This window comes from Harpia harpyja, chromosome 7 (genome assembly GCF_026419915.1).
Source record: "Harpia harpyja isolate bHarHar1 chromosome 7, bHarHar1 primary haplotype, whole genome shotgun sequence".
Classification (NCBI taxonomy): domain Eukaryota; kingdom Metazoa; phylum Chordata; class Aves; order Accipitriformes; family Accipitridae; genus Harpia; species Harpia harpyja.
In genome coordinates, this window is record NC_068946.1 from 50,120,680 (window position 1) to 50,145,859 (window position 25,180).

A 25,180-nucleotide genomic window follows, 5' to 3' on the forward strand; every position below is an offset into this window, starting at 1 on the left:
GTATCTTGAATACAGTAACAGAAATATAGTCCAAACCAGTCTTAACAGATTTGGAGTAAGAGACATTAAGTGCCATAAGCAACTACAGTAAAAACCTACAGCTGAGAAATTTTATCCCAAACCCTCTACAGTACAAAAATGTAGATTCAGCAACACATACCCATGTAACTATCTGCTGGGATCTTTATGATAATAAATATTTCACCGGTCATTGTGTTCTTTCTTTCTGAAATCTCAGAGGTTATGTGTGTACTGTGGAACATGGAAGGACTTTCTAATCCATGGGGCTACATGAGATGAAACCCAGATGCATACTAGTTTTCACATCCTGTGCTCCTTTGTTAAGTTTTCCATCTGAAACAGCTAGAAACCAGTGTTAATTCTCACAGCATCTCCTGTTTGGCTGGTACTTGGCCTGACCTCTGGGATGTGCCATGAAGAGCATTTACTCTGCATAAGAGATGTAGCTTCAGCTTCCTTGATGTCAGTTCTGACTGGCCTAAATGATTTTGGGTCATCTGCAAATGCTGCATCTCCTCTGCTCACAAGTACTACATCATCATCGATGCTTACATCTTACAGGTGTTTCAAAACAATTCTCTCAACAGCATATTGCGATCTAATGCATTTACCGAAGGCATACTTAGGAAGTTGTTCCGAGAACATGCTGAAAATGTACTAAATATACTTTACAAAAGTAAGGCAAATGCAGAAAGACTGAATCAAAGAAATTCTGTTTATTGATCAGGACCTACAAAGTGTCCTATTTCCACATGCATGAACAGATTTCATCCTGCTAATGAAAGCAATGTGCGTAACTGTAAATTGTTACCGTTAAGATGCCTAAACCCTATTTTTTTTTTCATTTTAATATGTAAAATACTCACACCCAAGACATGAAGCCTCAATACCTTTCCTGAAAAAATCAGCATCAGCCAAACTGATCAGTGACATTCAGTCAAATCACTGAATAAAATGGGAGCAATCACTTATCTCTCCTCACTGCAGAACAGCTTCATCAAATGCACTGAGACCAGTGGCTTCTGTTATTAGTAGGCTATGATAAATCCATACATAATACAGTGTTTTCTTGCTTCCTTAAATCTTCCTCATTGGTCAAATTTGAAGATGATGTGCCTGGCTAATAAATCGGCATTTTTTCTTGTGATCAACTACTTTTTAAACTTGCCAGACTGTGCCATTAATATTTTGCCTATTTATTTTACAATAATCCTTACATTTTACCTTATCTCTTTAAATTCTCCAGGATAAACAGCCCCACACATTTACCTAACAAGGCTGCTTGAATTTTATATTGAACCCTGCTTGAGACTGAGCAGTTTATATTAAGCTCAGGCTAACACAGAAAAAAATAAAATACGGATACTTACCTATTCCACCACCTGCATGTGGAGGTGCACCAAAACGAAAGGAATCGATGTAAGCCTTTATTTTCTCTAAATCTAGAGAGGAAAAAGATATGTTTCTCACTTGCTTAATGAACCCCAAGCCAAACATAAAAGTGACTAGAGGACTGCAAACACAACAAAAAATTTACTAATTTAACTTACAAACTAACAGTGGGGTTTTTACTCATTAAACATATAAATTACCCAGGACTACCTAGAAATTATGACTGTAACAGTTTTGTTTTATAATTTTGTTAATAACTTAATCAGGGAAGAAATTCTAGACTTGAGTAAGAGCTAGGCCCAATTGTTCATTGTAACTTATGGAAAATGGTGACTTTGTGAATAAACTGCAGTGAGAAAGCGAAGCTTTAGCAACTATTTTCCCATCTTGCTACAGTGGGAACTACTCCTTTTTTGCTACTGTGTACCTACCACTTCACTTTGGCATTCACTGAAAGCATAATTTTAATCTACATTTTACTCTTGTGATCTCCACCTAATTTACTCTTTTACCCTTCTATTACTTGCTGGCCTTGTCCCTGCCGAGTCTTTTTTTTTTTTTTTAATTTCACCAACAGACACTTCTTCCTTATTTGCTCTCAGTTCAAGATTTAAAAAGGACAGCCAACCAAGACTCTGCTAGAGTACTCTGTAAAAACTTTGTGAGAGTACAGAGAGGCACAACCAAATGAAACTTGTTTGTCTACCCTCATTCTGTTGAAGGTATTTCCTGCATTACATTCTCTCTAAAGTCCTCAGAAACAATTCCTTTTCATGAAGGTGTTGCTGGGAAACTAACTAATTTCTTAATACCACCACTCTAGATTAAAATGGTTAAACAGAATTAGATGGATTAACATTAAGAATGAAACGGTACTGTGATTTTAGCACTACTGCCATACAACAAATTCTACCCCAAATTCTTCCTCTAAAGGAAACAAATCCAATCATGATTTATATTCTTTTAAATTCAGCTTCATGTTGTTTGACTTGTTACCGATGCCGTGATGCTGGGCTCTTTCTGTCAGCAGCTGAGGATCGTGAATTCTCTGAGCTCCGGACAAGATCTCTTCCCCTCTCATGAACATATCGTAAGAGTTAGAGTTTTTCTGGAAAAACAAAGATGAGTTTATTTCCCACTTAGAGCTGTTCCATCCTTAGGCGGCAAATATGCACCTCTCAAGTTCACTTATGATATTCAAAGTCGTGCAGTAAGAGTGCAATATATTTGGAGTCTGCCCGGGAATTACAGCCCCTTCGCTCCTCTCATTACACTGGAGTTGATTTAAAAAACCGAAGCTGATCCACACGCCCTTTGAAAAACCATTACACTTGCATGTAGTTACCCCAGCAAAAGATGCTCTAAAGATATTTACCCTGGATTTAGGAATAAACTGAGGAATTTCTAACAATGTAAAAAAGCATCTTTTCTGTTAAAGTGCCTGTTGCCCTAGAAAAATGTTTTTGCCTCTTTTCAGTGATGGCAGCAGTGGTCTGACCATGAAGATCTCTTCACAAAGATCTCCCAGTTTTAGCTAGATTTGTTTCTTTTGGTATGTTTTCACCAGTGAAATGTAACTGTAAACACTTTACAAGTCATGTAACACTGACCTAATCTTGTTATCAGAATTTTAATTATAACAGCAGATCATATAAATGTACTTTATCTATTTTGTCAAGTTATCCCTACAGGGAATAATTTAAACTACCAAAAAAAAAAAAAAAAAACATTGACAACAACAAAGAATTTTACTTACAGGGTTTACTGGGTCTGGCATTGTATAAAAAGGCCTCACAGCAAGAGGATATTTGTCAAGAATATAGAAGTCCGTGTCATACTGAAAGAAGGTAATTTGAAATTTGAAACAGTTAGTACAAGAGAAAATGATGTAAAGAACAAATTACAAGACAATGACACAACCAGTGCATCTTTGAAATAAAATAAAGATCTCCCAATAACTTTCCACAAATTTGACAGTATTATCTTAAAAAATAATAGTTATCAATAAAAGTGGTATATTATTTTTTTCAGTTTTCCAAAACTACTTCTAGTATAAACTTATAAATGTTCAGCAGTAAAATGTCTTGCTGTAGTAACAGGTACTTATTTTTTTCCCAAAGATCTTATGTTCTCCTATAGTTTTATTTAGAATCTGGTTTGGTATTTTTTTTAATTATCGTAAAAACTGGTTTTGGAACGTTCTATCCTGTTTGGTGTGCTCAGTATAACAGATGATAGAAATAAATATCAAAGATTGAAAATGGTTTGAAACAGCTTATTAATGATAAAGACAAAACTGTCAGTAGATTAAATAAGCAGCAGCAAAATGGGAACGCAGTCAGACAATTAAAAAATGCTTATGCTGATCACAAACTCTTCACAACTTCTGCATGTTCTGAGATACTGTATTCTCAATCAGTGTGTAAAAAGTTGTTTTACATGAAGTAGGCATTTATACCAACCCAATGACTCCATGACATCAGGTTTCAGATTCAATGACAAATTTATTTATTCTAAAATAATTGTTACCTTTTCCTTTACCAGGCGTCCCAGAAGCTTTTCATTAGGTGTGCTGAAAAAGATTATCACCATTAAAATTAAGTGATTTAAACTTGTCCTGATTATATACTTCATAAAGCTAAAAAGATTTCAAGCTACAGATCTGCTGCACCCTGCCCTTTAGAAAATCTAGCACTTGTTTCTGAATGTTTTGGATTGTGCAGACAGAAATTTCAGAAATAAAGTATATTTATTTTTGTTCCTAACTATTTTGTATTGGTCCTAGAAATCCTTTAAATTAACTGATATCTTAAGATATTCTTGCTCTTAATGTAACTTCTTAGTCATCAGATTCTGATTACTGAAGAACTGTGTACTCTATTTCCTATTGGCATATACCTTATGCAGCCATTTCTTCTTAGGCACAATAAGTGAGAAATACCATAAGCAGTTGCTAAGGAAGTTATTTTGCTCTATCAAACTCTTACAATTGAAACTTCTTTGATGCACAGATCGTTTAACTGTAAAATCACATATTATCCTAATGGATATATTATGGGAAAGGACAGAAATGTTTTAATTTATTAAGTGTCGTTAGAGAAGTTTATATACAGTTAATTAAACCCATCTTTCAATAAATCAATGGGAATGCAATCATGACTGCTTAGAAAGAAGAAGTAGGAAGCTGTTACTGAAAAAAAAAGACCTTAAGACTGAAGAATCTTTTTGTTTAATCCTATTCAAAAACATGTGACAATTCACATGAAGGACTGCAGTTGTTAGAAAAACAAATGCTTCTTATCCTTAGAAGGTTGAAGTTACTCTCACTTTATGTTGCAAGTTATTTTCTTTAGGATTTCAGACTTTGTACATATAGTCTATGTTAGAAGAAAGGACTATTTTCATATCCATTTATTTATCAAGAGATCTGGATATGAGTACTGTTTATTCCTCTAAAAGCTTGTGGTTCCTTCTCGAGGGCTGTCAGTTGCACAGTACAAAACTGGCACTTCACTACCACTTTCACAAGGCTCTGACACATTTTTGTACTGCCCAAGTACCTCAGGTCTTCTTCATCACCCATTTCAACACCAGCCTCTCTAAGCATGGCCACAGCTTCACGGTATTCCAGCCTCAGAGTTGGCTCCAAAAACTTAAATGGCTCACACGGGAACTGTTTGTTCACTGTCTGAATTTCAGTTTGGAATCTATATAGGAGTAACAAGAACAGAAGCAAAATAAAAAACAATCAAGAAATGTATTCTTCTTGCATCCAATAATGATTTTGCAATGGCAATAAAATTTTGCCACAAGAGGTCCCTCTTGCAACATAAAAAACTTTTATAGCAACTTCTGGACAAATTCTGTACAATCCTAATGAAATGTTTCATGTAAGTTAATGCATCTACTTCAGTGATATACATGTTAATATTTTACTAATACTTCTATTCCTTTTGTAAGAAATAACTGACTAGGTCAAATTTTCACAGTAAAGACATTGAGAAATCATCCCTTTGATTTTTAATATTTAACTGGGTTCTTCTTTGATTTGAGTAATATCCTATTTCAAATACAAAAGAGAGATTTCCTTCTAGCAGATGAAAAGATTTGCATTTCTGCTGGCAAGATAGTCTAATTTGTAAGTAAATGAAAAACACTTCCTAAACTTCTGGCCTGGCTTTTTAATGAGTTAGACTGTGAATAATGGAAAATCATCTTTGCTGCTTTCATAGCAGAGATGCAGGCTGTTACAATAAATTTGATTCAGAAAAACTTTCTTAGATAGTAAATATTAATTTCAAAATAGAACAATCAGTCTACCTGTAGTGGCACAAAAAGAAGGATGTTTTAAATTAATGATGGATCATTTCTGTTAGGAAGTCCATTCAACAGTAAACAAGTTTTCTTAGTGCAAGCTAGCATACTCTAGGAGATGCAAGTCAGGCTAAAAATAGTTTACTGGCCTATGGCCTGAATGAACTTTAAGAGTCAGGGACAAAGAAATAGTTAAGAGCAAAGCAAAAATGTTTGAAGTTCTGTTGTAAATCAGATTACTAATGATTATCTGACAAGCTGAGGATAAAATGCTTACCCATTTCATACCACAGTGCAAGAAATCTCCAACAAAGTTGCTCATGAAATGGAAAATGCTCTCATTACCTTTCCTGAAGTCCCTTGAATATCTGCACCAAGGTATCTGCAATCTCATCTACCACTTCATGATAGTGATAGTTAAAAGCCATTTCAATATCCAGACCAACAAACTCAGTCAGGTGTCTGTGTGTATTGGAGTCCTCAGCTCTAAATACTGTAAAATTAAACAACAGAAATTCTAACTGACCTGAAATTATCATTCCATTTTGAAAAATAACACTGACAATCAATCACATCAGCATTTGGATCAGGCAGACAATGCTGTCTTTAGACATGACAATTCTCACTGAAAAACAAAAAGAAAACTAGCTGCCTCGGAGCATCATTTATAACAACAGTGACAGCATTATTGTAGCTATGGTGCTCAAAGATACAAGACAGACAAGACTTGTAGAGAGGCAGTATCTCTTGTCAGACCAACAGACAGAAGTGGAAAAAACAGACAAGTTTTCAGGCACATACGAACGTTCATATTTGAAAACTGCCTTTTTCAGAGGAAATCAACTTGTGCACGTGTGCGTGTTCTGTGGGTTTGGGGTTTTTTTTCAGATAGATGAATCTAATATAAACAGATCTTCTTATAAACCATGTCTGATTTGTTAGTAATTAACAAGAAATTTAAGATCTTCTGAATTACTTGCATTTTTATTTTACAAGCTGTCATTGACTTGTTCTCCAGCATTTCCAGCTTACATATCTTTAAACCTGCCTTTGAAGTCTTAGAAAAAAAATGCTGTATTACCACCTAAAGAGGCCATGTCCTATCAGCTTTTGAGAAAGAGAGCATGAGACTGAAAATTACTAATTTTTTATTATTTACTGACAGCCCAGTTAAACGTATGTGTTTTCTAAATAAAGTTGTTTGGTACATATACAAAACCAAGGGATAAGTATATGTTAATATGCAATCTGAAGCACATAAAACCTAGCTTGCCTGTTTTAACTGCTTACTACTGGGCAACTAGGTAACTACTGGGCATGGTTAATAGGAAACTATGGCTTCAGTAACCACAGTGTTGTTCCATGTTTTACTAACTTCATCATATCATCAATTTCCGATGCAACTCTATTCCTTCTCCTCACAGAACAGCAGACACTAGAGAAGAGTACTCCACGCTTATTTCAGCATTTTAGTTTTGTTCCAGCAACTTCTCTATCAACTCTACTCTCATTAGTCGCCCCAACTGAAATTTGTGTTTGGTAAGTGAAACTATATTAAGTGAAACCATTCAAAGCTTTCAGTGTGCGTGTTATCTTATTTGTACCACAGCTGCTAAAAGCCATCACCGCACACTTCACACTGTGGATAAACCAACACTTTTCTTACCTGGCCCAATGCAAAAAACCTTTTCAAAGTCAGCACATATACACATCTGCTTGTACAGCTGTGGGGACTGAGCCAGGTAGGCACTGCTTTTGAAGTATGATACAGTAAACACATTGGCTCCTCCTTCACTGGCAGCTGAAAAGCAAATCCTTGCAGTAATTATTAAAATAAAAATGTAAAAAATAAATCAGAGGTAGAGTTATAGACTATTGGTCTTACAGATCAGGAGATTTTTTTCTTCAAAGTATATTAGAGCAAAAAGATATAATTTGCATCCATTAATGATAAGGGAAGTTTTGCAGCTCAGGACTGTCACACATAGTCTTGCAAATCTGCAAATTTAGTTGGGGTAGTTTAAAATGTTACTATTCCCACCCGTCCGTCATCTTAGAGTGAGAACAGCAGAGAATGCATGCTTGTACCACCACATCTACTTGCAGCCCAACACTGCTGTGGAAACCAGTCTTTATCAGTGACGTAGGCTTCCACGGGTTAACTGCACAGGCTGAGATGAAAGCGCATATCCTGTTTTGCCAGGACCATCCTCTCTAACTGCAGGCATCTCTCTCAGAGCCAAAACTAGATTTACCAGAGGACATCTACCAAAGGTATAAAGCTTTTTCTCAGTGTGAGGCAGTTTTTGTAGATGATTACCTTGAGAGAATAGGAACCAAGAACACATGCATTTGAATCCTTTACTGCAAACTGCCTACCAAAACTATTAGCTGAGTCACTTTACCTTTCCATTTCCCAGTGTGTGGTATGAGAGTTAGAGTTGCCTAACTTGCTAACAAAAGCATGCCAGCGTGAAAGATTAGTTAATAATCTGTGAAAGTTCTAATGTTTAGATAACTCTAGGTAAAGTACCAATTATTATTGTTACTAACCATTCCACTGAGATTAATGTTTCTTTTCTTTCATTACCACTACTCCCACTGAAATGGTTTCAGTGAGTATTTTTGAATATAGGCAACTTTAAAAATCTCAAATATTAGACTAGCTATGAGATTTAAATCGACTTAAGTTATTTTTACAAAATATGATCTCATCCAAACAATAGGATGCTTGCTTGCTTGCTTTCAGTGGTACACTGCACAGTAAGAATAGCACACTTCCTCAAAGGTCCTATGTAAATAAACTACTTGGGAGTCTTTAGTAATTCATGCTGTTTCAACTGCCTCTCCAGGAAAAAAGTTACTTCATCTTATAGTTCAGTGATACTTTCCATGTTCAAAGAATAGTTGCTTACATGTATTTTGTTAAAAAGCCCTTTTTTAATCTCAATCAAGAGCTGTCTTCAAAAATATAAAGACAGAAGTATAAAATTCAGTAGGCAAAATGTATGCGTATAATGAATGCACATACAATGAGAATACTACAAAAATTCTGCCCTACATTTTCCATGCCGTATGTCTTAGCAACATCAACAAAACCTCGAATAACACCAATAAGATGGAAGAAAAACATCCACCAGTAAATCAAGTAATTTGACTTTTGAAAGCAATACAGCAGGTCAACAACAGAACTAGAAGCAAAATCTACATTTCTAGACTTTTAGTTGGGCTGAAGCTGTTGTGCCACACTTTCAGAAAAATGATCTACCACCTTCTATTCAGCCATATGCTCATTGCTAAAGAAGTGACATCATATTTTATACCACAATATGTTTGTTGTAACTTCTTTATGGTGGAAGTTGCTTTTAATCTAAATTAGTTTTTTTGATACTGGGAATGGAACTGGCAGTGCTCAACATTGAGAACACTGATTTGAAGAACAATGCATATGATCAGACATCTGTATTTAACCAAATTAAAACTTTAAATGCACTGCAGAGTACATAAATCAGGTGTATATTTGTCTTGTCATTCTTTTAACATCCAAAGTCAGGAGAAGAGTAAAGAACAACTTTGATACCTGCTAGAAGTTTGCTATGTTACATCTAAATTAGAAATAGAACATTATCTTTTTGAAATAAAAACTTACTAAATTTTTGGCAGATAGGTACACTGAGCGGCTGTAAAAGAAGCAGATCTGTAGCTGCTGGATCACATATACAATACCTGAAATGATTTTGGGAGTCTGAATTTCCACAAATCCCTTGTGAATAAGTGTTTCTCGGAAAAGCTGACAAATACCAGACTGAAGGCAGAAGATTGCCTGACTAGTGGAGGTCTATAAGAAGAAGATAAAATAATGAATCCTAAGTTAGTTTTTCCTGACTCTGTTACTTTTTCTGGACAGCTGGAAGGATGAATCTCTTCTCTTAGGAACACTTGATTATTGTATTTGCCTAAACAGAGAAAAGTGCAAATCAGTAATTGTTTATTATGCAAAAAGAAACAGCAAAGGAAACAAGAGAAACTCCTCATTTCAATTTATGGCATATTCAGTTATAAAGGAGGCACTATGGTCAATTTTACATTTAAAGAATCACTGATTTATGAGATGTGCTTCTGCAAATAAAGGTTTTATAGTAAGAAATTGAATAAAAACACTAAACCTATTAAAAAAAGCTTTCAGCACACTGAACTAGAACAGCTGCAGTAATATACAGTGCATGATAAAAGCAAAGCCCTCAATAACTTAAATAAAGCAGATATGCTTGTGACTATTAAAGGCTACCAAATACAACATTTTTCATGTAAAAACACAGCCATGTGTTAACCACATACAACACTGCCATAAAAACATCCCCAAACCAAGGTCTAAACTCCCAGCATTTAAAACAGTCCACGTAACACCTGATCATATGAACTGCAGTTCTTCTGTCTTTAAAATTTACTCCAAAAGTACATTTAGATGAAAACAAAAGTAGATCTGGCTGAATTTATCATCTTCTGTTTGTTTATGTACGTGACACAGTTAAGCTACTTATCTGCTTAGCAAATCCTCCACTAAATGTTCCTGTAACACTCTTGAGCTTTAGCATGAAGCAAAAAAAATAACCCTTAGTGAATGCTGAAAACACTACAGTACGTCGACACTGAACCCATATCTGATTTTGTGCTTGCAGCGTTTTAAGAGCTGACAGTTAGCAACCTAGAAGCGTATATAAAACCTAACGAATTCTTGCAAACAACTAAGAGAACAGTTCTTTACGACAATCTGCGTCATAGCACTGTTTACTTCTCCTTTCTGAAAGGTACCCAACTTTTCAGTTAGGGTAAGAGCAGCCTTGTGGGCTTTTTCACATGACTCCTACCAAACCACAAAACAAAAAACCCCCAACCAAAACAAATCATATAAGCACCCAAATTTAGACAGTCAGTCAGTAGATACGTTGAAATAAAGCTGCATCCATCATTTCTGCAAGATAAAGATATCACTTCACTGAAAAACCAAAACAGAGAACTGTAATAATACTGCAGATCTGCAGTAATTTGGAGTTATTTGCAATTTTAGCTGACCGATAAAGTATCTCAGGAGTGTAAGTGGTTAAGACTAGTAAATAATAGCTAGCAGCTCTCACTGTCTGATAGCATTAACCACAGCCGCTACTCCCACTACTTTCAAAATGAAGGAAATGAGGTTTTGAGCAACAGTTACAAAAGTACCCTCAAACTTTTTCACCTTTTTCACATGGTTCTCCCAGAATCAGACATACGCTAAGACTTTGCCTGAGTTCTGGGCATAATTTGACAGCATTACATCAAAGCACTGGGAAGCTTCAAAGGGATTTTTTTTTTTCCCTTAACCTTCTCATACTTAGAAGGTTAAAGACATTTTCCAAGAGACGACAACTTAAACAGTCACATTTGGGTTTACCAATACAGTTTTTGATAAACTAGACAAATTTCTAAAAATGCTAAGAGACAAAATGTTTAACATTCATTTAAAGCAGGACAGCAACAATGCCTCCTCTACCCTTCTGATGAACCAACACCAGTTCCATGCCACAGCAGGTAAGAATACAGTCCTAAGTCATACAGTCCTAGGAAAAAGAAAAATGGTTGCTAAATCCAATCTGAAAGCAATTACTTGGTCTGACTGAGAAGTGTGCACAGAAACACAGCCAGTCAATAACTAACACAGTTCTCCACTAACAATAGTTCATCAGGTAGTAACTCCTCCTGGCCTTAGTGAGGATGCAGAGCAAAGACCCTGTCTTCCTAATCCCATCTATAATGATAAATCATGGTTAAAAAATAGCATTTTTGAAAACAGCCAAATACACAGATCTGGACACTGAAGCTTTTATTTAACTACAGACCAAGGAAAGAACAAGCAGCAATTCTCCATACCTGAAATTAGATCTGACAAGACCACTCTTCTTTCTACCAAAGGTAGCTGAGTTTCAGTGCCTATTCATTCAGAGACTGCCAACAGGGATAACTGTTGAGAATTTGTGATACTGCAGTCTCCTTGTAAGAATTAAACAGACCAACAAGACATTTGAGATAAGCTCCTAAAGAACTGCAACTGTCAACGTGCAGTGGAGTCAAACAGATGACCTCAAAAGTTTTATGTGCCACTACAACTTTCCGAAGATTTTAAAGATGATTCTGTATCTACACATGGAGCAAAACTTTTTAGATTTAATTACATCCTTTGCACTGGTATAATGTTTAGGACAAAAAGAGAGTGAATTTATCTGAAGAAAATAATTCAAGCTGTTATCCTGTCTTTAACTGGGATGCTGGTATGTACATTACCATGTTTGGTACAATGGTAGGTAATACAGATACCATTTGAGCTAACACACTTAGGTACAACATGGCAAACTACACACAGAGACAGCTGTCAAAATGAATTGATTTTTACCTTTGCCTTAAGAAAGATTTTGCCATGGCATTCTTTTCCTGTAATGTTCACTCTAATATGAATTCTTCCACATATATATTGACAAACTACCTTATCTGAGACTATGGCAAAGACAGTAAATACTCCTTCAAGAGATAAGCAGAAACAGAAACAAACTTATGCCACTTAAATGCTGTTGCACTTAACAGTGTTGATGTTTTAACTTGGTCTGCAGAATTGATTTTATGGGAAAACTCATTATTTTTAATAATCACCTTTCTTACAGACAGCAGAAAAAATGTTTAGCTGACAATACTGAAATACGAGTTTCAGTTGTAACCTCACTCTAATTTCACCTGTGTGTTTATTATTTAAATGCTACAAAGGAAAATATTAGTAATACCAGAACAGAACATATTTTAACACTATAAGCAAGATTATAAAAGCAATTATCATGTCTCATTCAACACAAGCTGCAGTGTTAGAATAATAGCCGTGTAAGTTGCCAGAGACCAACAAATGGGTTTCAATAGAATTGAGGGCAGTTAACACTTTACATGATCATATCTCAAAGAGGTGTGACTGAGGCACAGCCATGCAAAGTTGCGAACTTTTCTTTTTACTCTCACGTCAGCTGTAGAATTTGTTCCACTCTCACCTCAGTTTTGCTTTTGTTTGCCTGCTGTAACTACCTGTCTTCTACCATGAACAATCACTAAATACATAAAGTAGGCTAAATAAAAAGGGAAAATAATGTAACCTGTATTCTTTTAAGTAATATACATTATCCTAAATAATGTAAATAATTTTGCAATTCCTCTACTATATGTATGAGAAATGAAGGTTTTGCTAGGAAATAGGATATATGTTAGATAACAATTTTTTAACCTCAAAGTGATTAAAGTAAATTTTTATTCAAATTTCGGTATTACTTACAGTATAAGAAGAAGACATGAACATGAAGTTTGTTGTCTAAATGACTGCGACTGTGTTATGTCTTCACTATCAAATCACTACCCACAACAAAATAAACTACATCTGCTTGTTCATTACAGCTTGAATTCAGTCAGGAAAAACACAGCTTTTGCAATGAGCAAACTGAATTCAACACAATGAAATCAAGCTTGAAGTTATCAAGTATTTTGACAAAAACTGCATTAAGATCGATGTACAGCTGGATTATCATATAACATAGTCTGACATCCATAAACTATTAAAGATACAGTTTAATGTTTATGATCTACCCTGAGCAGTTTAAACTGGGTAATATTGACCCTAAAAAGACTGTGCTTTGGTCTCAATGAGCTGTGCATTAGCAGACACAATTATAGCATCAGGACTGCAAAATGCGTATAATTCAAGTCAAATTTGGGCAGATACTGTTAAGATAAAAACCCTGCTGGACATGAAAAATAAGCCAGAACAAGGATATCAGTCAGGTCCATTGTTAAAACTGGATGAACCTGAATTGATTTTTTCTTCAGAAGAAGACAAACTAAGAAGCAAAACCCAAAAACCAGTGTTTCACTTGTCTTTTCTTCATTATTTTTCATCTACCACAGATCTTAATGAAATACGGCTTCTGTAGGGGTTTTACAGACATGAAAAGTCTACACATCACTGAATACTTCAGTTAAACTTAAGAACAGCAGAAAAGTAAAGATTTAGAAACAATCAGTGCTCCAATTTGCCTTTTTTAATTGTTCCAATAAAGGAACAGTAAGTCAAACATCTCTAGAATCAACTGTTTTGACTTTCATTAAGCTATCATGAAAAATAGATACTTAGGTCAACAGTGGTTTCTTCCTCACAGTCACCTGTGGTTATGTGAAAGAAAATCTGGTCTATACAAGGACTCTTCTTCCTTCTTACCATCTCTCTTGTCTCTACACCCCCAATTTTTCTATTCCACAAGTATGTGATCTGTATGTTATGAGTTAACCCATCAGGAACAGATTCATTCTTCCTCAGTCATCATTTCTCGGAAAGGATTTTTAAAACCCCTCCACCCTAAATAATCACCATTTTCCCTCCATACATCAGAATAACAACTATAGCAATAGCTTGGGATCTTGGCATTTAAGTACTTCGCATCCCTAACCTCAAAAAAACCTACCAGACACCTCTGGGAGAACTTTGTCAGCAACCAAACTGCAAGATTCTTAAAAATACAGTGCACTACTCAGTCTGTTTTCACATGTACACAAGAATGGAAGTATTGCAATCTTTGTAGAATACTTTGCATATTACATCTCCACTAATGTAATTTCTTCTTATTAATTGCACTCCTTCTACTGCATCATAATCAAGCTCTCCTTGGTATATATCACAGCTGGATGGAGTGATGCCATTTTTGGAAATCCAGTCCCTTTCACTCATGCAATAACCGAGTTTCACAGCTCCACTTCATCACAATTTGGCCCTAACCAATGAACTCATTGGTTAATCACAACATAAAATTAAACTACTTAACTACGTTAAAGACTGTATTTAAATGGACAAAAATAATTTTAATTCCATACTAAGGACTTTTTTTAGCCTGATCCTGGCCAAGATCTATGCGTTTGTTAACTCCTTCTCCAAAAAATAGTATCTCTATTCTTGGATGTTCGATGACCTCCTTCTTCCTTAAAAAACTGGGGCACTGAGGAAACCAGAACTAAATGATACATATATCTGTGGTTGGACTTCCTCCCACACTTGTAGGAACAGATCATCACAGCATCTCTGTTAGAACTGTTCTGTTAACATTTCTTCCCTGCTGCCCATGATTTGGTTCTCCTAGAAGGAAGAGGTATGGGAGAGCAGTGGCTAACAATGGTTTCAGATATCTCTCTGAGCCTTTAACACATCATGCCTTCTAATCCTCCTTAGAACATGCCTACTTATGCAGCATATTTGAAACACTAGGGGTCCTCTGAAATCCCATTTGTACTACAGCTCCAGTCTATGCAACCACATCACTGAAAATCAGGTACTATGGGGGGGAGTGTGGGGGGGTGGGGGTGGTTCAGTTATTTTGAAGGACAAACTGCCTTTGTGTCCCTGTCAGTGATTCCACTGCATACAGTGCTTAGGATGTGCACATATATGTAAGCACATGTATTCTCACTAGGATTTCCCCTTTCTCCATTAAATACCTTTTCTGCTTATTCAGCTCTCTGTTTAAAAAAAACAGGTCAAAGCAACACATCATTGTTTAGAATCTTCTTTTGCACAAGCAAAGCTCCTGAGAACAAACAAAGCAAACTTATTAATAGGCATGAGCCTACTTTAGATTGGATATTAGAAAAAATTTCTTTACTGAAAGGGTTGTCAGGTATTGGAACAGGCTGCCCAGGGAAGTGGTGGTGTCACCATAACCCTGGAAGTGTTCAAAAAACACATAGACTTGGCACTTCAGGACATGGTTTAATGGGCATGGTGGTGTTGGGTTGACGGTTGGACTCAATGATCTTAAAGGTCTTTTCCAACCTAAACAATTCTATGATTCTATACTGTTCCAAAATAATCTGCTTTTGTTCTGAAACAAATAATGGAATGTGCAACAGAAGACACAGAAATGTGACACAGTCAGAGACAGAAACTTTGCCTGTACATAGGAGGAAGGCAAGATAGATACCTAAGCCTAATCAAGGGAAAGCTGTGGCCAGATTACATCCAGCCACAGGTGCATGCACAGGACAAGACATCAGGCACTGAAGTACTGAGATTTGACATTTCATCCTTCCATCAATTTCGTAAAAACTTAACCTGAATTCCTGTTCAGCATGAAATAGCTGTTTAGCACACACTGCAGCAGCTGTTGGAGCTAAGGAGAAAAATAGCTTCTATAGAAGGCAGAGTTAAGGTTCAGACCTCAAAATAAGGCGCCAAACATTGCTGAATAAATGGTGTACCGACAATGATTGGGACACATAAGTTAGAAAAGGTTATAGCAGCATTCACTTAGCTCAGCAGCTGTACCCTCCAGGCAGAATACTGACAACGAATGTTCGACTACTATACTGGCAGAGATATATAAGAAGTATTGGAGAGTCCTGCTGGACCACTGAATGTGTACAGGGACAAAAGAATTTTAGCCCACCCCTTTTTGTTAAATCTCTTGTGATTATTCTGGCATTACAGTCTTCCTTCTTTTTCCATTACTATACACCTTCTTAGGTTTTACTCGGCAGATGCCCTCATCTGAATTACAGCCAAGGATACTTTCATGCCACTATTTTCAGCTAGTATTTTGAACTGTTATTTCCCTTTGTATTGTTTCTCTGTTCTCTTTGGGGTTCATGGCTCTTTCCAGTTTATTATGCAGGTATTTGGATTTTCTTAAGTTTCTCTGGAGTGCTGTTGAGTATTTTTCTTCATCACCAGAAGTTCAAGTAAAACTTGCACTTTGAGCATCCCAGAGTTCTCCCTTCAATCTACTGCACTGCCTTACCACTACCGTAAGCCGATGATCCTTTAAATGATTTTCACTTTCAACCATTAGTATAGAATTCTTTTCATCAAAGGCTTAATTTAAGACACAGATGAAGAGACCAACATGATAAAATACTGAGTATCCTGAAAAGTAATCACAAATTGAAGTTGCTCAATATTATACATAAGGTCAAGTGAAAAGCAATTAACTTTGGTCCAAGTAGAACAATTTGTACAAGTAGTTTTAGTTGCTGAAATAAGGAGGTCAGATATTCAAATGCTTTAAGCATCTCAGTGCCAGAATTTTTCCAAATTTTCCAATAAATAACTGACTTTTTTGCTTTATTTCCTAGGTCCATATTTACTGAGGAAACTGCCATTATCAGAACTTTGAAGGCAGTACTAGATACACCGTAAAAATGAGCTAAGCACACTCCTCATTCAATGAAAAGTTAATTCAAATTTTATTGTGGAGAGCCAAATAAGGGAAGAGACCAGAAAACCTCATGTCAGTATGAACGGTTAGTTAGTTACACGCTCAGTCTTAGTTGCTGTTTCATTAAAAAAGAAGTCCTGTAAGTGATTTAGTAGATAGTTTTTTGCTGCTGATCAGAAAGAGTACGTATTTGGGAGTTATATGAATTCAGAGAGGGTTGTGTCTCTATGACCTGGATGAAGAAAGGTGTTTCAGAAAAAAAAAAAAAAGAAAAAGATACGAACGCTGTGGAGGAAACAAAGAGAATGAGATTGGTATCATGGCCTGGTACAATTTCACTTGCGAGACATGCATTACAGCACCTCAATTACAGGTTAAATTCAGAACTTCCATCTTACACTTCAAAACTGAGTTCTTACTACAGTTTTTGGGTATCAAACACTACATTTGAGAAGAAATGTTGTCTCTAAATTGTCTCTATTCAGTCACCTTTGACTTTTGTAAATAAAAAAGCCCAGATGTACATGGCCACATGCCAAATCCTAAATGTTCACCTTTAAACTACTAATACATGTTCTTTGATTAATGTCAGGGAAGGTGAATATTTAGGATTAAAAACCCCTGTGTTTTCACAATGCCACTCACAAATAAAAAAAATAGTTGTTTATTTTTCCTCTGGCAAAAAACACACTTCCATCAAATCCATGACTTCTATTGCTTTGTGGATTAGAAATGTGAAGAATAAACAGTTGCAGGCAAGTATGCAACACAGCATGTTCCTTACCCTCAGATCAATGACTCTGTTGTCCAGTCTTGTATCTTGGTTTACAGTAGCTCTTCCATCCTAAACAGTTGTGCAAAAATACATAATGAATACATGCACCTCAAAAAAAAAAAGAAAAAAAAAAAACAAAAAACCCAAAACAAAATCAATGGAGAAAAACATCCTTTGGCTAAAAGCCAAAGGCTACTTCTAAGTTCAGTAGAATTTCTAGATCATTCTACAAAGAACATACAGCAAATTAGCAGCATAGCAAAACTTAAGGTATAACTTCTCCCAGAGGTCACAGGCAGAACCCAACTATGAGGATCCAGAAGACACACAAGACTGCAAACCCTCTGGTTTTGACCTTCTACTGCAGTTCAGCAGACATCAAAGCTATAGAGATTTGTAACGCAGTTCTGGATAACAGAAAGGAAGTAAAATGCAAACCTAACAAACCTCCAAAATCACTGCATTAAGGAATTTGCCTGGCTTTCACGCTTTTGTTCAATTACAAAGACAATTAAAAGTATTTGAGGATGCAAAGTTTTCACCTCCTCTCCTTCCACTTCTGGCCGAACAGCATCATCCAGCTGTAAAGGCAGGCGGGGTTCAGCTAAACTGATCACATAGATCTGAAATTGAGACATGAACAGAAATAGCATGAGACTCAGTTCAAAAGGAGGTGTGATTTACAAAAGGGTATTTCTGGCATAGACTTGAAACAGTGTTTGCATAGGCTGTTAGCTATAAGACTGTGATTTTATTCAAATACTTGAGATACATGGGTGCATTCTCATGACAATACTGGAAGTGCTTAGTTCTTATTTTCCTTTTGAAAAATTAAAAATACCTTTTTTTTCTTCTGGGAAGCATTGAGTTGAGCAAGTACACACTGCCTAAGCAAAAGCCTATTGGCATGAATGTCAGGTCTGAAACGACTAAAATTCTGTGAAATCCGATTCCAGTAGAATCATCCTGTTCTTCTCATTGTTAATGTATTATTTTATTTATCATCTGACTATATCTGAAAGAGCCATTTCAGATTGCAAATTTATGAGACACCTAAAATACAATCAGAGAATGAAAAACACCTTGCCTTGCCTTACAGTCTTTGGTACCTTACAGGATTTGGTATTCTTTCAGAAAAATTAAGCATATGATAATCTGCAGATATATTAAAACATGTTTCTTCAAAATCTGCAGATCTTCCCCAATGCTGTTAGCTAAAATTTACCTTACTGCTATAAATATAATAGCCATTGTACTCTACTCTTGAAGTGACTGTGTTTCAGCTGTATTGCAGGCATATAGTTTGGTTGAAAACCTTTAGAAGGAAAGGATATTACATAAACGTTTAAATACGCTTTCTATTTAAACAAATTATAAAGTTGCACTTCCTCTAGCCCTACAGCACAAGCTACAGGAATTTTAGATTTCAAGGGCTTCTATACTGTTAAGCCAGTGCTTTACTTTTGCTAAGAGTTATGTATTCCATTCCATTGTACTAAGGGGAAGATTGTAACTTTCTGATAAAGAAGAAACTTCTGACTTGCACTTAAAAAGAAGACTTTTTTATTACGGTATCTGCTGCAGTTAAGAATCAATAACTAGAATTACAAGCATTCCTAGACAAATTATTCTAGTGAGATGCTTCATTTTACTTGGTACTGAAATTCAAATGGATAAAAATATGAAATTCTAAAAATCACATCTCTTAAAACCAGAAATGTTTCGTGTTTACATATCATACACTGAAATTTGTAGTTTAAAGCAGTTTATTTATCTGGTATGGGACTGCTTACTGACAAAGTTTATGCATGTAAACAGACAGCCTAGACAGATAATCTCTCAAACAATTAACCAGTGCTCCATTTGCTCAAAAATTTACCCTTTGAACGTGAAGCTCAACATCTTGCTGAGTACAACCTCCTATTTTCTGATGTGCTTTCCTCACAACGCCTTCTACATCCACAATGCTCTCTTTGTTGATGCTGTCAATAAAGATAGGATAGAAGCCTTACTAAATTTCATTGCACACTGCACCAGACTCTACTGAGCACTAGAATGTTCATGTACTGTATGGACTGCTGGAACAATAAAACAGAGTTAAGGACTTAGGTAGAGCTACTTATTATATATATAACAACTGAGTAATGAAGGACTTTACTAAAATATTCCCAGACACAATAAATTCAAACTGTGATGCAATACTTGGGAGGGAAAGAGTTATGATTAAGCTTAGTGCTCACTCGTTCTTTATATGTGTATACATAAACTGACAAATTGCATAGTTCTTTTTCTAGGCCACAAACACTCTTATACGTGTCAGCTGATGCAATTATCTGAAAGATGTGTCTTAACCAGCAGAACAACAAACTGAAAGGAAGTCCCAGATCAAGAGGGGAAAATCAAAACTAATCAAGCTTGTTTAAACTACATGACTTGTTACTGAAAGATGCAACATGCTTGTAAGTCATTTCTCAATGACAGGGGACATCTGAATTGCTCTCCACTAAGAGTCACTAATAGCACATTAAAACACCGTGTAACATCTTGAAAGTCTTCCAAAAATATGATATAAAGTATGCGTGCTATAAGCAAACAATAACAAAAGCCTCAAGAGTCGTAAGTGAGAAAATAATTTGTATGAGCAGTTTTTATTTAGGTATTTAAGGTACCGGACTTTAAACCAGTAATTTTCTACTGATAATCTCACCCCCACTGGAAATGTATTTTCACTCTGTCTCTTTGCTAGCCTGCTTACAAAAGGCCAAATATCAGAAAGTATTTCTTTCCTTTTTATGAAAAATAACTGTTACAATTAACTTTATCTTTCACTTCTCAGGCGTTCTTGAGAAGACTGGAAAGCACTTTATGTACATCACTTGACCACATAAGCCCTTAGAAAGCAGGAAAGTAGCAGGCCCACAATTTAACCACAAATAATAAGAGGTGAGCAAGGATGTTATCGGACAAGCTGGCCACTACTGACCTTGGTAAAGCAAAGAGCAATTAACAAGCTTCAAGTTTACAAGGTTGGCTTTTTTTTTTTCAGTAAGACCACTCTCCATGCTCCAAAAAACCCAACTCACAAAACACATAAAACCCACACAACTAACTTGGAGGGTGGTGAGATAAATATTTATATGCACAGGAGGTTTTACTGAGGGGCAGTAACCCCCAGTTAAAGGAGGTAAGGACAGAGTACAAGCAGGTACAAGCTATTGCTGTAACTACAGTCCTAATCACTTGCATCTGCATCAGTTTATCTAGCACTGCCTGGACTAAGTCAGTCTAAGAGCTGCGAACAAAATCTAGGTATTCTAGCCCTACAGTCTTTTTGTACAGCTACAGTAAAACCACATGAGAAACTTATTAGGATTGAGAAGTTTCTCTTTAGAAATATAAATGTTTGGAATTAGTCATTCTCTCACATTTTTGAAGTGGGATTTACCTGGCTAAACAATTAAGTTTATCTTTTTAGATGATGAGGGAAACTTAGCTTTCTTCTCTGATAAAGCCCGAGTGGTGTGACCCAGAAGCAGCTGAGATACAAATCACCAAGTGTTGCCAACTATGACTGCTTGCTTGCCCTGCTTTCTACTGTTCCTGAAGCAGCCATATCAGCCCTAAGAAAAGGCAGATGGATCTTTGGTCTACCCTGGGACGAACTTTTTAATGTTATAAAGCTGAGTTCAAATTTAAGTTATCCAACAGAATTTTTGAATAAAAATGATCAAAGTTTTGAAAAATCTGATCATATTAAAGTAACAGTGGAAAATTTGAGCATCAAAATTCTCAAATCCTAACAGCATCACTATAAATAAATTACAAGTAACTAAAAAAAAAGCCAAGTTTGAACATTTTAGTTGATTACACTATTTCTTTGATGGTAATACTTTCAGGTGGTAGAAATCATTGGCAGCTGCTTTAAAGTTCTACAGACCACAGTGCTTCATATGCTTGACTTGCTTAACCATTAGGTAATTCCACATACTGCATAAAATTTGTGAATAGTATGTTTTTCTGGTACATTTACACTTTAAAATAGCTACAGTTGCTCAAATCATTATAATGAACAAATGACTAAATTTGTACAAAGCAGAGGTCGACAGTAGGCTTTAAATCAGAATTCATTTAGTTAAGGGTGAACCTCCATTCATCTCCATTATTTAAGCAGAAGCAACAAATTCAAGAAAGACAAGGAGAAATGACACTAAGTGCTTAGAAGTACACACACTTACAAATGATTGTTTAAAACTCCTTAAAAAGACTGAGGCAGCAATACAATGCTTTGGATGCAAGAGAATGTGATGATAAGAAACACACAGAGAATATGTCATGTTAAAATAGTATTAGGTGTAAGTATAAATTCCCTTTGCTTTTCAAATAAGTGAATGTTTAGAAGAATAAAGGTTTTACTGTTGTGATAACTTTTTTTTCCCTTAACAGTTCTCCTCTATTTTTCCTGCTTCCTTTTTCATGTCAACATTTTGGCAAATGCCAAGAAAACACTACTAACGACACAAATAGCAGCATCTTCATTGAAAGCAGAAGTTTCTGATCTGCTGAATAAAAGCCTCTCACTAATAATTGCAAATAAAAATAATGTTTTAAACTTATTGAAGCAAATTATCTGCACTGTGAAAAAGAAAATAGTAGTTAAATGTAAATGCGTTGTATGATAGATTCATAATCAGATTACTGATCCCATGGCTGAGAACTGCTGTCAGTGAAGTCATTACAGAGCTTTGATCAGAACATGCATGGAATTCAAGACATGCAAAATGGTATCAGCATAAAAATACAGGAAGAAACTGACTTTTACATCATTGTAGCTGTAATATTGCTTTGCAAACTTGCATAACAGAACTTTAAAACTTTGCATTTGTGATTAAATGTGCTTTTTTTCTCTCTCTCTAAACTGGAGTTGCAATTAAACCAGTATATTTCTTGGTCTGGAACACACTTTAAAACTGTAACATCCCTTAGTCATTACATTTGCCATAATTTTAAGATGTATTTCAACTCAGGTCCTACCTATGTAGGTCCCTATATCCAAATATGCATATAATTGCCTGGGTACACAAAAGCACTATGAAGTTTTCTACTGCATGTGACCATCTTTGTATTTATGAACATTAATGATCTACTCTAAACTTTCATTTGATAATTAGAAAATATGCTTTTGCTCATTTAGACTACATATCTAATCTGGTATGGAAGTAAAAGCTCGTGTTTTGAGTTCTGTGCTGGAAAAATCTTAAGTCCCTAACATAGTGCATCAAATGTAAACTACAGAAACCTAGAAGGTGCTGCTTTGATCCCAACAGGTAATTCCAAGAATGTTACTGAAAGGGTAATTTCAGTTCAAGTTACAACAAGAAACAAGATGCTTTAATTAAAAGCCAGTAACTACAGCAAAGTGTTCTCTGCAGCAGCAGCACTAAGTCATCTAGGTGATTTTTTGATAAAATTCCCCTCAGTAACAAAAAAACCCCAAAGAAACCAAAAAAAGTGAACAAGTAGCAGAAAAGCATGCCAAAGCTATCACCACTTCCATTAAAGACAACAATATTTCCATCTGTAACTAATATTACAAAGGACTAGAAACTAAATTCGGATGCATGATGCATTAAGGACAGATGACATCTTGCTATTGTTTAATCCTTAAAGAAGCTATTTCAGTATTCATCAAGTCCAATGCTAAAAAATTTCTCTGTATAGCAAACTGCTTCTTTATATGTAATGTTCCTTCCAAAAAATCAAGACTATAATTACTAAAATGTCCACTAGATGCCTTATGTCCCTCTTAATTATCTGCATGTCTATTAGCCAAGACTTTCTCTTTTAACCACAGGATTGCATTATTGCAGTCTGTATGACAACATCTTTCATCAACAGCTTCATGTTGCAAGCTGAACCCCATGCAGGCCTCCTTAAGTGAATCACAATCTACATTTTCTTGATCAAAAGTCTGAAGAATTGGAGGAAACTTGGTTATTTATAGACTTTAAATAGAAAATGTTTTACTTAATGGAAGCATCTATACTTGTTCGGACATTTTCTTGTTTTTTCTTCAACACTTTTCTGTAAGCAGAATGCACAAATTATTATATTAATACATTATTAAAACTAAAAAATATTAAATAATTGTCATAAAACATAATAATCAATGATCATTTATCTGAATGTAAGTGAAAGCTGAAGGCAATAGAGTTTACTTTGAAAAAATGAGTTCATTTTGTAAATAGTTGAAAGTACAAACATTTTATACTCAACTCAGTAACAGCAACTGTAATAACATCTGCACAAATACAGTAAGTACCCGTTAAGCCCTCTGAAATGGGAGTTAACTGAAATTGTATATATGAAAGCAAGGTAAATACCTATTCTTATTCTCTTTGTTCTAAAAATAAAATAATCTGTTTCCTATACCTACGTTCTAACACCTGGATGAACCTGGGTATCTTCCAGGGGAAAAAAAGCCTATCTTCTTTTAAAGATTTTAAGTAACAAAATCCACTACACATTTTTAATCACTTCACTGAAAAAAATTCCACTTTACTTCCCTTCCGAATTTACCCAGCTTCACCATCTGTTCATTGCATCTTGTCATACCTTTGTATCTGCGAAGTAAAGAACCCTCCACTGGCAGAAAATCTTCCTGCATAGTTACCATCAGACTGGAATTTAAATCATTTACTAATTTCTCTTGGATAGATTAGAGTTTTCTTTAGTCTCACAGGAAGGCAGATTTGCCTGACCGCGTATCATTTCATCTTGCAGCTTCACTATCAACCTTTTCCAATTTGACATATATTCAGACACAAAGACAACAAAAGTGGACAAAATATTCCAGAAATGGTCTAATGACAGGCATATATTACATTAATGGCATTTTATTGCTCTTTTTCAAAACTCAAGAGATCTCCTAGCATAGTAGGTATGAGAACTGCATGGACTCCTGTTAAGTTAGTTATCGATCATGATCTTACATTTCTCATCACTTACTTCCCTACATATTAATCCTGACCATACAAAAATCTGAACTAATGATCACAAAGGTACAAATTCACACTGAAGAGCATCAAAGTGATCACTCTAAATGAACCCTGGTTACTATATACTCCTAGCCCCTAGTTTACCATTCCAATTTCTGTGTCACCAGCAAACGTAACAGCTGCAATTTGACACTTTCTTCCAGATCACTTATATAAAAATTAAACAGAAATGGATAAAGAAAGTATTTCTGCAATATCCCGTTCATCTAGCTGATGAACTTAGGTATATTATTCTACATTGTGAAGTATTTCCATACAGGTTTAGCCATCTTTCTCCCCCCCCCCCCCTTTTTAATCTCTCTTCTGGATTTTCATTCTCTGGCCTACTATAAAGAGCCATCAATTTACTTCCTGAGTGAGAG

At 35.5% G+C, this 25,180-nt stretch overlaps 1 protein-coding gene across 2 annotated transcripts in view; it reads right to left on the reverse strand.

Annotated features, from left to right (window-relative positions):
- DARS1 (aspartyl-tRNA synthetase 1) overlaps nucleotides 1-25,180 on the reverse strand; it is a 42,117-nt gene that overhangs the window by 983 nt on the left and 15,954 nt on the right. For both annotated transcript variants that reach the window (XM_052791500.1, XM_052791501.1), the window contains exons 5-15: nucleotides 19,643-19,745; nucleotides 18,306-18,386; nucleotides 17,773-17,832; nucleotides 9,454-9,565; nucleotides 7,394-7,528; nucleotides 6,073-6,220; nucleotides 4,974-5,120; nucleotides 3,943-3,985; nucleotides 3,170-3,250; nucleotides 2,410-2,521; nucleotides 1,392-1,463 (exon numbers count right to left, since the gene is read on the reverse strand). In XM_052791500.1, the coding sequence (XP_052647460.1) occupies nucleotides 1,392-1,463; nucleotides 2,410-2,521; nucleotides 3,170-3,250; nucleotides 3,943-3,985; nucleotides 4,974-5,120; nucleotides 6,073-6,220; nucleotides 7,394-7,528; nucleotides 9,454-9,565; nucleotides 17,773-17,832; nucleotides 18,306-18,386; nucleotides 19,643-19,745 (1,094 nt within the window). The remainder of the gene's footprint in view (nucleotides 1-1,391; nucleotides 1,464-2,409; nucleotides 2,522-3,169; nucleotides 3,251-3,942; nucleotides 3,986-4,973; nucleotides 5,121-6,072; nucleotides 6,221-7,393; nucleotides 7,529-9,453; nucleotides 9,566-17,772; nucleotides 17,833-18,305; nucleotides 18,387-19,642; nucleotides 19,746-25,180) is intronic.